At 51.9% G+C, this 14,945-nt stretch overlaps 1 protein-coding gene across 1 annotated transcript in view; it reads left to right on the top strand.

Annotated features, from left to right (window-relative positions):
* The window catches only part of ATP13A5 (ATPase 13A5), a 38,315-nt gene that overhangs the window by 21,270 nt on the left and 2,100 nt on the right, over positions 1 to 14,945 (top strand). Inside the window, 13 exon segments of the mRNA XM_014522904.2 lie at positions 1,369 to 1,525; positions 3,273 to 3,313; positions 3,316 to 3,395; positions 4,153 to 4,277; positions 4,512 to 4,675; positions 5,362 to 5,484; positions 6,770 to 6,849; positions 8,025 to 8,067; positions 8,843 to 8,952; positions 9,666 to 9,762; positions 10,861 to 10,933; positions 12,342 to 12,516; positions 13,716 to 13,894. Coding sequence (XP_014378390.2) covers positions 1,369 to 1,525; positions 3,273 to 3,313; positions 3,316 to 3,395; positions 4,153 to 4,277; positions 4,512 to 4,675; positions 5,362 to 5,484; positions 6,770 to 6,849; positions 8,025 to 8,067; positions 8,843 to 8,952; positions 9,666 to 9,762; positions 10,861 to 10,933; positions 12,342 to 12,516; positions 13,716 to 13,894 — 1,447 coding nt within the window.

Genomic DNA, 14,945 nt, shown 5'->3' with positions numbered 1-14,945 from the left:
AGAAGCAGCCGTGCTGGCAAGAAATGAAAGATGTGGGAGAGAACAAAAGACTGGGAGGAAAGAGCAAGAGTGCTGGGGAAGGAGATGCTGCAACAACAGCTGCTGGCAGAGCTGGAAGCAGCACGCTTTCCCCACACCTCCCTCTCCAGCTCTCTTGGGAAGAGTCTTATGAAAACAGAAATGCTAAAAGGCGAGGGCAGAAACCTCCTAGTGGAAAGCTTTAAAAATTACAGACAAAGCAATTAAACTGCTATGCCCAAGTTCTCCCAACTAGATGGGCACGGGCAGCTCTGGTCAGCAGTCTGAGCTCCTCTGCAGGAAGACACAGTTTGGTCCTTGAAGCCTACTGAACAAAGATGGACAAAGCACCATCCAAGAGATGAGGGAGAGGAGATGGTCCTGGGGGGAGTCAGTAAAATTGGGTTGAATTCCCAATTTCTGGTATGCCTTGAACAACATGTCCCTTGGCCACCCTGTGCCTCAGTTTCCATATCTGTACGTTGAGGAACAGGCACTTTTCTTTGTCGCAAAGCTCTCAAACGGCTTTGCATGCACAAACACCAGGGGTGCGTCCAGACGAGCACGCGCCCGTTTCCCCAGGAACAAACAGCTGTCCCCGAGGAACGCCGCCATTTGTCCACGGGGAGCGCCTGTGCACGCGTGCTCTGGCACGTGGCACGTTGCCCTGGATGGCGTAGGGGAGGCTGGGGCCAGCAGCCTGCCAGGGCTCGAGCGGCGCAGATCCAGCAGCAGGGAGCCTGGCCAGCAGCCAGAGCATGGCTTTGACCGGCCAGGCTCTGGTTTTGGGTGGTGCACGCTATCACCATGTGCACCGCCCCGTTTTTTTCTAGCGTGGCTTTTTTTGGATTTCCCAGTGTCCAAAAAAAACCTCATGCTGCAAATTAGCAGCACAGGGAACACCTGCAAGTGCAGCGCGTGCAACGTGCGGGCCTGCAGTGCCACATACTGCATGTGCACACTCGGCCGGACGCACCCAAAGAAGTTAAAACAGGGAGACAATAGGCTGAATACAAGGACATCCTTGAGGTCTGTAGGCCCTGGAGTGGTTCCTTAAGAACGGTGTCTGGAAGATGCATCTTCTGAGACATTTAAAAACGAATCACTAGAGGATATTCTGGAGGCGGCTGGCCTGCGTTCACCAGGGGAATGTGTGTAGAAATAGATGTGATGACACAGAAGTGCATTTTCTGGGGTGTCGTGGGCTACAGGGGCAAGTGAAGGCCCTCGTGCAATAAGCACCGACTCCACACCATGCTCACCTTAGGAAATGATCCCAGGCTGGCCCAGTTAATGAATGAACGATGATGATGAAGGATCTAATATCCCACTTTCCTGACATGTTCTCAGGCTCCCGTGGAAGGGATCGTGATTCTCCATCAGTTCCCATTTTCCTCCGCGCTGCAGAGAATGGCTGTCGTTACCCAGGAGGTCGGGAAGAACCAGTATGATCTGTATATGAAGGGAGCACCAGAAATGGTGGCCAGCTTTTGCAGGCCAGAGACTGGTAGGAAAACATTTCTGTACACCTAAGATCAGGAGGGGCAACTTGGGATCTTCTGCCTCCGTGCAGGCAAAATGCAAACTCCCTTCAGGAGCTGGGACCCTGGAGATGCTAAGTCCCCAAGACTGCAGCGACCGCGCGTGCCCAGCACCATCCTGGAGCAACCATTTCGTGATAGAAAGCCAAGCTGTTATCTGCCAGTTGCTACAGCAATGCAGGGATTTCCCTGTGGTGTGATTAGCCAGGGCACTTGGCTCCTATTTCTGGCTTTGCTGATCCACACTGAGACCCTTGCTTTCTTTTTTGCAAAGTGCAGCCATGCCATTGCATGCCCGCTTTCTCTGAACAGTTCCCACAGCTATTTGCACACCAGGAATCACGGCCCCAGGGGGGAGGTTGACGCAAGTGGTCCGATACATGACCAGCGTGAACCAGAGCTTGGCTGCTTTTGCCAGCTGAGCATCTGGCTCCAAAGTGAGCAATGGCATTTTCAAGTGCCTGATTTAGCTCTGCCATCAGGGGTAGGGCACACGCAAGGGCATCCAGATCTCAGCACACAGGCCCTTCACTTCCCCGTTTGCCCGCCTACCAGCCTGGGGGGTCAGCAGCATCGTATCACCTTACCTCGTTGAATCGCTATGTTCCCATGATGGGGAAGGCACTAGATAAGTGCAAATGAGTGTTATTACAGGTATCTGCTGCAGGAAAGCACCACCTTTTCATTTTCGTTTTGCAGCGTGATACCAGGGCCTCTGTCCTTGCTTCTGTAGCCAACCAAAATACCCTTTTCTTGTAAAAACCCTAAATTTGGTAGGATCTTGGGTGGGTTACAAATGTGGCACACTCATTACTTTCACAGACGGCTGCTGACCAGCGAGAGGGGTCTCAGCGCCAATGCGCGGGGCCTGGCTTTGTGCTTTCAGAGGGACCTGACCTGAAGCCACATGAAACCAGCTTTGCTGAGCCTCCCTGTGAGATTTGGGGGATCAATAAGAAACCTGAGTATTAAATTGCACTGATCCAACTGCAGTAACCTCTTCACAGCTCAAACAATTCACATCAGAAAAACACTTTGGGATCAGTCCCGTTCTGGTTTCACAAGTTTCCACCCCACGGCTAACCCTGCCTTTTGTGGTTCTGCACTGATCACAGCATCATCAGGGATTTGGTACCATACCGAGCAGGTGCAATGATGAAATGCTGTAATTATCTTAGGTTAAATACGTACAGCTCCAAAGATGTGTTTGCCTTTCAGATCCCCCTGGGATTATTAGGCAAGCAAAGATTTAAGGCCTTGATCCTTAGCTAGTCCCAACGGATGCTCAACACAGCTGAGGGGAGAAGGAACAGAGATGTCCCCGGCCGACCCCAGAACTCCCCTGGAGCCAACTTCTCACCATCAGAGAATTTGCCCCCTCAGACATACAGATAATGTCAAGAGACTTGCCCAAAGCCATGCAGCATTTAGTGGCAACACACAGACCAAGGGTCTCAAGCCCGGACCTCCAAGGGCTGGTCTCACCACTAGACCACCTCCCTTCCCCACTCCTTAAATGCATTTCACAGCACTGAGCATGCATGCAGATCAGTTTATAGGGCCCTGGGGCTCAAGGCAGCTCATCCTGGGTGTGGGTCTTGGTCCTGCAGGATGCAACAGGTCAGCAATAAGCTCTAGGAAAGGAGCCCATCGAAGAGTAGGAGTAAACGCATCCACGAGACTGATTCACCTGCTCTTTTCTCTTCTAAACAGTCCCAACTGATTTCGTGAAGGAGCTTCAGGTTTACACGAAGCAACGCAAGGCTTCAGAGTCATTGCTCTGGCACATAAAGCGCTAGCCGTGGGAAAGGATGTGGCCGTGGACAGCTTAGAGAGGTAAGGTTTGCTGGTAGCACTGCAAGTTTCCTTGCAAAGCCAGCAAATGCATGACCCACCAAAGGGCACCGATAAGGGAATATCCCATATCCACCCGTCCGTCTGTCTGCAGTTTCGGTGCTGCACCTTCCAAAAAAGCAACTTACAGGAAAAGATCTTGGCGCTTTGTGTCATGTTCCCCTGCTAAACCCCCCACGTGCACTGCCTGCCCTGCCTCTGGGCAGGAAGATGGATCAGTTGATCTCTCGAGATCCCTCCTGCTCCGTGCCCCATGCGACCAATGGATGAAAACTGCCGGACCGAAGCATTTCATTGCGTATATCCTCCTGCATCACAAAGCAGTAACGGAGCCCACTGCACTAATTTGGGAACACAAGGGCAACAGTAGTGTTTCTAAGGCTCTGGGGGGAACGAGGACCACTGGGCCAAGCCTAAGAGCTAGTGCTCCTCTAAGAAATGCAAGTCCCAGACCTGAGACCCCCTGCCAATAGAGCGGCATGTGCTCGGGGCCACCCATGCGGCGTTGGTGGGACACAGCTGTAACGTACTCCTTCCCCAAGGCAGCGATGGGGAGGAGCAGCCGCCGTTCAGCGCTGCAGCAATGCTAAAGCTTGCGGGACGAGCTTCGCTTTGAATTCCTGTCAAAGTGTCACAGGAAAGAAAAGCACCTTTGCACCCAAGTGCCAGTTTTAAGGGAAACCAGTGCTGCAGCAGGAGCCTTGCTCACAATCCCCGTGTGCTCTCTCTTTCCTGCTAGGGAGGACGTGGAGTCCGGTCTGGCGTTCCTCGGCCTTTTGATCATGGAGAATCGGCTGAAGAGAGAGACCAAGCCTGTGCTGGAGGAGCTCAGCGCCGCTCGCATCAGGAGCGTGATGGTCACAGGTATCTAAACGGGTCCTCCAGTCCCACCCCAGGCTGGCAGTGTGCCACCCAATTAACCTCAGTTGCAAGAGAGTAAAACTGGTGCAGAAGTGAGGATTCAGCCCTCTTGACACTAAACTAGACAGGGGGAGAGACAAGCTCAGGAGGGGCTTGGCACGTGACAGGGCGACCCCTGCTAAGTTACAATAAGTGCGTTAGCACCGTCGGCTTCACTTGGTTTTTGTTTTTTTCCAGGTGACAACCTGCAAACAGCTGTGACTGTGGCCAAAAACTCGGAAATGATCCCCAAGTCCAGCCAAGTGATTCTCATAGAAGCCAATGAGCCAGAAGGCGCCACCCCAGCATCCATTACCTGGCAACTAATGGAAGAGAGCAAACAAGACACAGCTGAAACCAATGTAAGGCCAGCTTTGGGATTTAATAGAGCATCAAACCCTGCAATGTGTGATGAGCAGCTTTCTTGTGTCTGGCCTTATAGCCAACAGCTTGAAGCTGCCATGATGGGAGTTTGGCAGGATGCAGAGTTTCATTCCTGTCTTTCACGGAGCGAGGCAGGAGGCCAGCACATAGGATGCAATGCGCTATAGGGGGGACTGATTGCCGTCCAGAAAAAACAGATGTAATGCAATAATAACACTGCCCTGCGGATCGATAGCATGCCCCATCCCTGCAGCAGGTCCCCGAGTTAAAACTCATTCAGAAACACATGCTTTGCCCTGGTGCAAACTTGAGTGTGGCACCGGACCCATAACGTGTAGCCGTGTTGGTTTACATATAAACCGACATAGGACAGCACCTGACCGGTGAAGTGTGGGCAGACAGGCCACACAAGTTTACCAGCGGAGGGTGGGTGAGGCTAATAGCCTCGTTATACTGATGGCAAATTGAGATACGAAGACATTAAGTGACTACGGCAAGGTGGGGAGTCAAACCCAGGCGTCCAGATCCCCAGCTCCATCGCCATCAAGACCGTAATGCAGCCCCGTTCAAGCAATTACACTGGGCCACCGCTTTCATGACCTCCACCTGCTTTCTAATACTATGACCCAAGCGTGGCAATAACCAAGTCTTGTCTGATTTCTAGGAAGTATACGTTGACATTGAGACAAGGACTCCTCCCGACAGGGATGTCCACAGTCACCATTTTGCCATGAATGGAAAGTCGTATCAAGTTATAGTGAAACATTTCAGCAGCTTGCTGCCAAAAGTAAGTTTGGGAGGAAGCAAAGGGCTCTCCTTTCCCCTCTCTTTTGCAGCCAAACCTACTGGCGGTGAAAGCTGCTGCACGCCCGCTACCCACGGCTTGTGATCACCCCCAGCCTCAGCTGCACTCGCACCGTAACAAATCTGACCCTCAGCCCCAACATGTTTAATCTCCCATCACAAGCCTGGTGCAGGTTGAAGGGCTCTTTAGATCCAGTTCTGAGCTGATATAAATCATTGGGACGCTGCTGAGATTAATGAACATGAACCTCGGCCAGTTTATATCAGCATGAGAACCTGCCCCCGTACATCGTGTGGCTGAAAAACACAGTTACCACCTCACCATTTAATGGGCACGGATAATGAAGAGAGCCGTCAGTTGTTCTCTTAAGTCCACTGAGTGATGGACAATTTTAATAAAAGCCGGTTTGGTTTGCAACAAAGATGACTGAGGCGAGATATTAGGAAAGGGGAGTCCAGCACTTGGACGGGCTGCTTCTGCACTGGGGTGTGCAAGGACAGGGCAGACAGACACCAGGAATCAGGTATATTTGGGGGCACCTGACCCTGCCTCCGCGCAGGAGGATGGATAAGTTGCTCTCTCCAGATCCCTCCTGCTCTATGCCCCGAGCAATGGAGGAAAACAGCCGGACTGGAGCATTGCGTCTCATAAAGCATTAATGGGAACCACAGTATTGAATATGCCACGCTTATTCAGGAACACAAGGGCAGACATCAGCATTTCTAAGGCTCTGATGGGAACAAGGATCACTGCGCCATCCCTAGCGCTGTGTGCAGATTGCTGCAAAAAGAAAGTGTTGAAAAGACAAGCTACATTTAGAGGGAAAATGTGTAAAAATACCCTCCAAAAACCAGAGCTGGGTCTACACTGCAGCCCCCCAGAGACTCATGCAGCATTTCCTGCAAGTGTTGGAAGGGAGCCCCTTGACCGTGCTGGGCTCAGGAACAGAGCCACGCCATTCTTGCTTTGCAACTGGGATTTCTCCCTCTTCCAAGTTTGTGGGTCTCCCAATCCCAGTTCTGGCTCTGCTGTGCATGTGTGAGAGGTGCCGTGAGTGTGCAAGAGGTGCCGTGCTCACATTACCAGCACCCCAGGGCCCAACAGCTGCTCGAAGCTGGGCTGGGTGGGTCCTCGCCTTGTCTGGAGACTGACGGGGACAGCTTAACGGTGGTTTTTAAACAGCAGCCTGCTCCCCCATGGGCCTCTTGCACCTCTTGGGAAATGAAATGTCTGTTGAGCTAGCCTTGCAATGTCCTTCTCTCCACAGATCCTAGTGAACGGCACAGTTTTTGCCCGGATGTCCCCCAACCAGAAGTCCAGCCTCGTGGAAGAGTTTCAAAACCTGAAGTAAGTCCCTTGTTGGATCAAAACAGGGGGACAGTCTCTTTAAAACATGGTTAGAAAGGATACGGTGACAGCCAGGAGCTAAGCGCCGCTTCAATCTGATTACAGATGTCCACTTTCCACCCTCCCTCCCCAGGTTTGCATCTAGCCAGCCATTACCCATTAAAAGCAACTACTTTAAACTAATTCTAATACTCAGCATCACAATAGAAGAAAAAAAGGCAGCTCTAAAAAGGGGTGGGGTGAAATCAAAGTAACTGGGCCTGGGTTGCAACCTCAGCTGCAACAGGAACTCTACGGTCACTCCACTTTGCTGAGTGGAGACCAGATCTGACTCTCGCGTGTGGCCTCTGGTCTGCAGCACGTTCGTCCAGGCACCTCCTTGGGAATGCCCCCCTGAAGAGAACAGGCATTGCAGGGGGGAGAAGTGTGGTCTGCAATGCAGAAGCAAGAGCAACAGCCTATAAAAACATTGAAGTGACTTTTTCTCCCTGGATATATGGCCACGTCTGAAAGGAGTACCCTCCACAGACAGCGGCAGAACAGGCTTCCCCACTTGGCCGACTTCAGGCGCCAGCCCCCCCCTAGCAATTGGCCGCAGAGACAGAAAACAGGGCTTTCCAGCAGGTTATTTCTATATTCCCGAGCCTGTCTGCGAGGCCTGGCTACCAGGCACGTGGTGTGGGACCAAACAGGGCTTTCCAGCAGGTTATTTCTATATGCCCGAGCCTGTCTACGAGGCCTGGCTACCAGCCACGTGGTGTGGGACATGCCTCTTCTGGAGCAGAAACCACGCTGACAAAAATCCCCATGAAATTACTGAATTGTTACAGCAGGGCTATACTCCATTGGTCTAATAACAGATATCACATCTACTCGAAGACCCTCGCCTGAATTGTTAGACACAAATACCCACGTGCACACACCATGCATTACCACGGCTTGAGCACATTAGACAAGCTGCCGATATTTTATTCCGAGCAAATCCCTTTTCCAGTTAGGTGTGCGTTGAAACGCTCACAGCTTATACAAGAATAACCCCCCAGGATTTTCGTATGTACAGTTGTTTTTTTGTTTCTCATTTAACACATCGCATCGAGGAATTAACACGTATACTTTGGTGACCATTTAACATCCAGAGTACAACTATTCTTTTGTTTTCTCCTTCCCCCCCCCAGTTACTACGTGGGCATGTGTGGAGATGGAGCCAACGACTGTGGGGTACGTAGAAACCAAACTCACTCCCAGCCTCCTGGTACCTCCTGTTGCATTGATCTGTTCTGCCAGGACTCATGAAAGGAGGAGCTCAGGCATTACATCTCTGTTGCCCCAAAGCACGTGAGAGCACATTCAGTCAGTGCATCCTTTCAGAGCCATTTCCAGGAGTGCTTCACATAAATGTGCAAACAGGAATAAACCATGCCCAGAAATACCATGCTGGAGCACTCCTATTTATTTCCCAAGTTTGTGCTGCCTTTGAAATTGCATTAATTGAATTTGCCAGGCTGTACAACGCAGTCATTTTTAATTACAAAAAAAAATGAAGTTAGCATGTTTGATAAAGTTTGGTGAGAAGTCACTTCTGTGCTCCAAGGAAACCAAGGTGCTGTGGTAAAGGGAGTTTAGAAGAGAGCAGTAAAGGAAAAAGCAGCAGGGGACCCTTGGTATTGGATTACAAAGAGAAATTAGATATCAAGACCTTGGCTCGAGGATTACTAAGGAGGAAGGTGACATCCTGCAGGCTGTGGAAGGGGAGACGATGTGTAGTTCACAAGTAGGGTCATGGGATGAAACGAAGGAAGGAAGCTTAAGCTGAGTAGCAGGAAACACTTCCTGATGGAGAGAACAAGCTGGCTTTGGGGCAGAGGAAACCCAGTTGCTCCAAACCTGTGAAACACAACTAGCACACACCCAACGCACACAGCGAGGAGCAGCCCCCCTCGCCCTGCACGAGTGTGCCCCGGGACCTCTTCCTTCTCTTACGCTTGTGTTGCAGGCTTTGAAAGCAGCCCACGCTGGGATCTCGCTGTCAGAGCAAGAGGCATCAGTGGCTTCGCCTTTCACCTCCCAAATCCCCAACATCGAGTGTGTGCCAGAACTGATCCGGTACGTGGAGGCCCCCGCTCCGCTTTGTTGCTCACACACTGTGAACTTTCCAGCCCGTCACATGCAGGGGGATGTCCGTGCAGCGACTGCTCCTGCACCGGGAGCGTCACAGCCGTCACAATGGGCTGTAGGGACAGGTCCCACCCATGCTAAAGCAGCAACACAGCACAGGCCTGACAAGTCACCAGACAGTTCAACAACCACCCAGAAGCAGGGCTTTTCACTAGCAGATTCACTGTGGAATAAAAGCCAATTTGCCCTTTAACAGAAAACTGCACATTATACCTTGTTTTTCAGTTGAGGTCAGAAACAAAACCGAGGGAAAGATCAAAGCAGCGTACTCACCATAGATAGACCTGATTTCCTTCCTTGTGTTGTTTCTGCAACGTGCCGTCTTCCATGCACGGCAGCCAGGGACGGGGCAGGGGGACGCCGTATCACCTGAGCATGCACAGATACAAACGCCTGGTTACCTGGGCCCGGCTCCTCCACAAACGAATGAGAGCTGGAGCAGAAGCAGCGCAGCAGTCCTGTACTGGTCACAGATTGGGACCAGATGCTGCAGACACTGCGTCCGCTAAACCTCCCTGCAATGCCTGGAGGACACGATATAGCCCTTGTCTGTGGGTCCCCCCAGTCATTTATCAAGCTGATATCCCAGTAAAAGTGCTTGTGCAGTGGTCCTAACACCTACTTTTTTTTTTCCTGGGCAGGGAAGGCCGCGCTGCTTTGGTGGCTTCCTTTGCAGTGTTTAAATACCTGACGCTCTACGGCCTGATTCAGTTGATTGGCACTTCGTTGCTGTTTTGGGTAAGCCTCTCAGACCAGCCTCTCATGCAGGTTTTCATCTTCCCTACTATACTATTGCTGTGCTCAGGTTTGCATCTCCCCTAATGCACTATTGCTGTGGGGGGAAGGGGGTTTCTCCATTGCTCCAAAGGTGTCAAGAGCTGTGTAAGAAATAACAGAAAGCAGCAATCAGGTGAGGCAATAAGTGAGTCCTTTGAGTCTGCACCAGGTCCTTTTAAAGGGAAATCACAAGAGGAGCCAAGACCACGCACCAGCTGGGAGTAGGGCTGGTTGCAAAGTGGCCACACCAGGGATGCAGCTGCATGGTTAAAGTGCTCAGGAAGAAATGCTGGGAAAAGCCCTAAAGGAGGGTGGAAGAGAGTTAATGGGTGAAAGGATGCAGCAAGGAAGATGCCCTGAGGGGAAGGGCTTCTCTTGGGGATTACTGTTATATTAAGACTCTTTTCTTATTAGGGAAGCAATCTGATTGCCTCTCCTAGCTGTGAATTATCCCTAACACCCACTGCCTTGAGCATGGGCTTAATTCTTATAGCGGCATGGAGAGCCATAGGGCTTAGCCAGGTTTCCTGCACATGGCAACATTTGCAGGACTGGAGCCCTAATTAACAGCAGAGCTGAAATCTTAAACAATATTATACATGTATATATTATTTATAATTTGTTCTTCTGTCCATACCCTATGATTTTTGGAGATTTCTGTAAAATGTTCTGTTACCTGACAAAGGACAAAGCTATATACACTTATACACATATATAAGAGAAATCTCCAAAAATCATAGGGTATGGACAGAAGAACAAATTATATTATATATCATAATATATACTTATTTTATAGATCTCTCTCTCTCTCTCATATTCATATATATATATATATAATTACTGTGTCTAGTTTTGGGCCCTCCACTCCAAAAAGGATGTGTATGAGTTGGAGAGAGTCCAGCAACAGAAGGGAATGAAAATGGTTTGGGGTTGAAAAAGTTCATTTTGTGCAAATTAGGCTCAGATGGAGCAGCCTAGATTGGTGCCAAGCACATATGCCACGATGGAAAAATCCTAATCAACCTTCTGTAACACGAGCTTTCCCTTGGTTTCCTTCAGCAACTACAAATCTTTGGGAATTACCAGTACCTCATCGAAGATGTTGGCATCACGCTTCTGGTTTGCTTGACAAGTAAGCGGCTTGGCAAAGCCTACCTGTTTATAAGATGTGTTGTCTGCAAATAGCCCACGCTGGTTTTGTTCATTCATCTAAACAGAAAGCCATCTTCTGCTGGCAGCGATGCCAGAGCCATTGCCAGGGGTGGGGTCGGGGGACGAAAATGAGCATAGGGTTTGGCCCGGGATCATTTGCATTTGCATTTGCATTTGCAATTGCAGTGACATTGCTCTGCACTTGGATATATATGCTGCTTCAAGTGGAAGAGAGGCTGGTCGGGGGGCTGAGACTCTGCAGGGACTCAGAAGAAGTGGGCTTTGTTCCTAGCTCTGGTACTGGCTCTCTGTGTAACCATGGCTAAATCACTTAGCCCGTCCCTTTCTGCCTAAGCTCTTACTGTGTGAGCCTGCGGCACCCCTAGTACATGGCCTCAGCTGCAGGCTCCTGCAAAATGAGCAATGGCTCGTGCTCGCTGCTGCTCGCACAATACAGCAATACGAACCCGGCAGCTCCCGGCAGAGCGCTGCTCTCGGCATCGATGCCCGATGCTTCCTGCTGCTTCGTGGGATTGTTCAGACTCTGGAGAGGATTTTGACTCCTAGAGTTCAAGGGGCTCCTGGGATGTCCACGAGTGAATCGCTATAGCACGAAATGGGAAGGGCCGGGGCAGCGGGATCAGCAAGGGCAGGCGGCGTGACCTGGTTTGCTATTCAGCTGCAATGCAGGGCATGCGAGGAGGGGCTGGAAAAGCAGCCAGGGAGGGAGATGAAGGCCACATTTTGCCTCCTGCTTAGTCTCACTATCAATCCAGGAGAGATGCAACCCTCAAGAAGGCTTGGTTCAGAGATGATACCTTTTATGAGGCCAACTAAGAAATCGCCAAAAGAATGATCTTTCTTTGCAAGCTTTCAGGCACAACCACCCTTCTTCGGGCTGAAGGAAAGCTAAAGATGGTAAAAGTCTCCTGAGGTAGAAAATAAACTTCACTGTGTACAGAGGAAGCTGAAGGTGGATGCCTGTTCCTTGGGGTCCTGTGTGCGAGTTGCCCTTTGATGTGCAGAAAAGGCAGTCTCTGCATATCAGTCCAGGGGCACGAGTTCAAACCTTCCCCTAGACAGGTACTGAAGGCCAGCCAGAGTCAAGCGTGCTGGCAGTGGTCACTCAGGCTGGAAGCCAAAGGCAGGGGACGCTAGCCACATCATCCCTCATGTGCCACGGGAACTAATAGTGTACAAGCCGAATGCATTTCCTTGGCATGTGGCGTGTTGCCCTCTTCCTTGGCTGTCTATTAGTGACAAACCCTGCAGCCTTCACATGTGGAGGAACATCTGGGAGGAGCCGGGCCAGGCCGGGCTGCTCTTATGGAGCTACACGAGCCACCAAGCCAGACCTCCCAGGGACACGGACCCGTTCTCTTTTCCAGTGAGCCTGACCCACGCCTACCCAAAGCTGGCGCCTTACCGACCTCCAGGCCAGCTCATCTCTCCTCCCCTGCTGCTCTCCGTCGTCCTCAACGTGTGCTTCACGACAACCATCCTCTTCGGCGGTTTCCTCCTGGTGAAGCAGCAGCCTTGGTATTCGGAGACGCCCAACCCCAGGTAAAGCCAGTGCTTCTCCTATCCGATCCCAGAATCGTGCTGCCGGCTCAGGGCAGGGGCTGAGACATGGGGTGCGCTGCAGCTCTCGGGGACGGGGAGCGTGCCGACCCCGACTCCTCCATGCGACGGAGAGTGGCCCCCCACTCGGGGAGCGCAGGGGTCTGCATTTATGCAGAACAGGGTGAAAAGCAACTTTGCTCTTCCCACTGAGCCCGTGCTACCCTCCACGATGCCGGTGCTGTGTATAACGTGCACAGAGGGAAGCAGGTGGCTCGGAGGCATTGCATCCCTCGTGGGCTTTGCTGTGCATTTAGCCCTGCTCAGGCTTTCACAGCAAAGGCAGAGCAAACAGATGGACACAAGACCAAACCCCTCTTTCCTGCCCTCACCCAAGCAGCCCAGCTGTCCTCCCTGCTGCGGCCCTGGAGCCCTTCCCTCTCTGAGCAGACCCCTCCTGGGAGCACAGACGGCCGCTGGGTCTTATTCTCTGTTTGTCTTCATGCAAATGCAGTTGTGCCTGGAGTCGGGAATCGGGTGTCTTCTGTGTTGTAAAATGTCCTTCTCAAATCAGGAGCCGCCTACACCATGTCCTTGCGGAGATGTGCCCAGGTGGTCGGGCAGCCAGGCAAGGGCGTCCCTGCTCCGCGGGGCCAGGCCCGGGCTCTTGGGTGCTTGCATGTTCATGGCTGCACGGTGCTAATCAGCAGGGAGGTGGCTGGGAGAGGGGTGCAAGGATCCTGTCCTGTCACCACCGCTCCCGGAGCTGAGTGCAGGGCAGAGGCTGGGACTTCGTGAAGCAAAACGGCACCTTTTATTGCTGCACATTGTCTCCCGCTAAGACCGTGCCAAGGGCAGTAGAAATGCAGGGTGGATAGGATGGCAAGGTTCTTTGGGTAGATGCGATATCTTTTATTAAACCAACTGAGTAGATGGGAAAAAGTTCTTTGCAAACTTTCAGGCGCAGCCACCCTTCATTAGGCATAGGGCGCGGATAGGATGCGATGCAAGAACTGCTTGGCTCTGGGGGCTTAACTTGCTTGAAAGCCCAGTTCATACAAACACAAACGCCGTGCCGTGCAAACAAAAATGCACCGCACCAAAAAAAAGCCGCATTAAAATTTTCGGGTGGTCTACATTAAGTCCCGTGTCGTCTACGCACGCCCGCAGAGGTGCCTCACATGCAGCCTGCTTTTTTGCAGAGGGTGTCCCCAGCCCCTGGCTCCTGTCAGCACCGCAACCACAAATGCTACGCACGTCCCCAGCAGCGTCCTCAGTTATGAAGGCACCACGATGTGGCCGCTGGCGACCATCAACTGCATAATTATAGCCTTTGTGTTCTCCAAGGGGAAGCCGTTTCGGAAGCCCATCTACACCAACTGTGAGTATAGCTGGACTCCCGTGCCCTTCGCAGACCGGTGCTCCCATCCTAAAACAGCACTGGCAGGGAGCTAGCTGAGACGGTGGTGCTCTCATTCGCCTCATCCTCTTAATCTGAGTGAAAAATAATCCTCTTAATATGAGTCAATCTGGCTAAAAGCCAGCGTAGATTATTGTAGTGGGAGCAGCGTTGGCTGGGTTTAGCCACGGACCCATGCATAACTCTTTAGCAAGGCCAGCAAGCAGGTCTGAGGATCATTTTTGTGCCATCACGGCCCCAAGGAAACAGAAGGACGTGCCAGCAGATGGAAAGTGCATGCATTGCAGAGGGCACCATGCTGTAATCATTGCCTGTGAAACACTGAAGAATCATTTGCTGAATATCCGTATCCACAAACGAGCTGTGTGCTGTCTCCGCGCAGTATGCAGCCCTGCCAGCTCTCTCCGCACCCAGAGCTGGGCAGAAGTGATCTCGCAATGCCCTCCTTGCCCTCCCTGTCTCGGCGCCTGCGGAGCAGTGCTGGGGCCTGCTCAGTCCTCGGCCTCCACCGTGGCAATGGACAAGGCTGCTGAAGGATACCGGTGACGTGGACACTGGCACCCAGATCCTCAATGGGGCCCCGGTTCCCATTGACCTAAGAAGGGGTTGGGGGCACCTCCATACATTTGAGCTATTAGGAACTGCTCTGCAACCACCAGATCCTTTGGAAAAGGCCAGTGCACAGCAGACCACCCCAGAGGGCTGTATATATTCCCTGAGCAATGCCCCAAACGACCTGGCCTCCAGCGCAGCTGCACTAAGACCCCCCACCCCTGCACGGGGTGTTGTGCTGAAATGCTCCATGTCCGCAGTCCCCATTCGCACAAAGGAGTCATGCACACGGGTCGGGGAGGAAATAGGGCCCACCGAGACACGTCTTGTCCCCCCAGGTTTGCTGGATGACACCACGGACGCCCCTTTTCCTGCCATGTGCGTGGGTAGTGTGCATCAGCCCGTATCTGCCACATCACGTGCGCAAATAGCAGGGATGCAGGGGGTTCGTTCGGTCTCC

Source organism: Alligator sinensis, unplaced genomic scaffold (genome assembly GCF_000455745.1).
Source record: "Alligator sinensis unplaced genomic scaffold, ASM45574v1 scaffold632_1, whole genome shotgun sequence".
NCBI classification, from domain to species: domain Eukaryota; kingdom Metazoa; phylum Chordata; order Crocodylia; family Alligatoridae; genus Alligator; species Alligator sinensis.
Note: the sequence above shows the minus strand (reverse complement) of the source record. Positions and strands in the feature narration are given on the sequence as shown.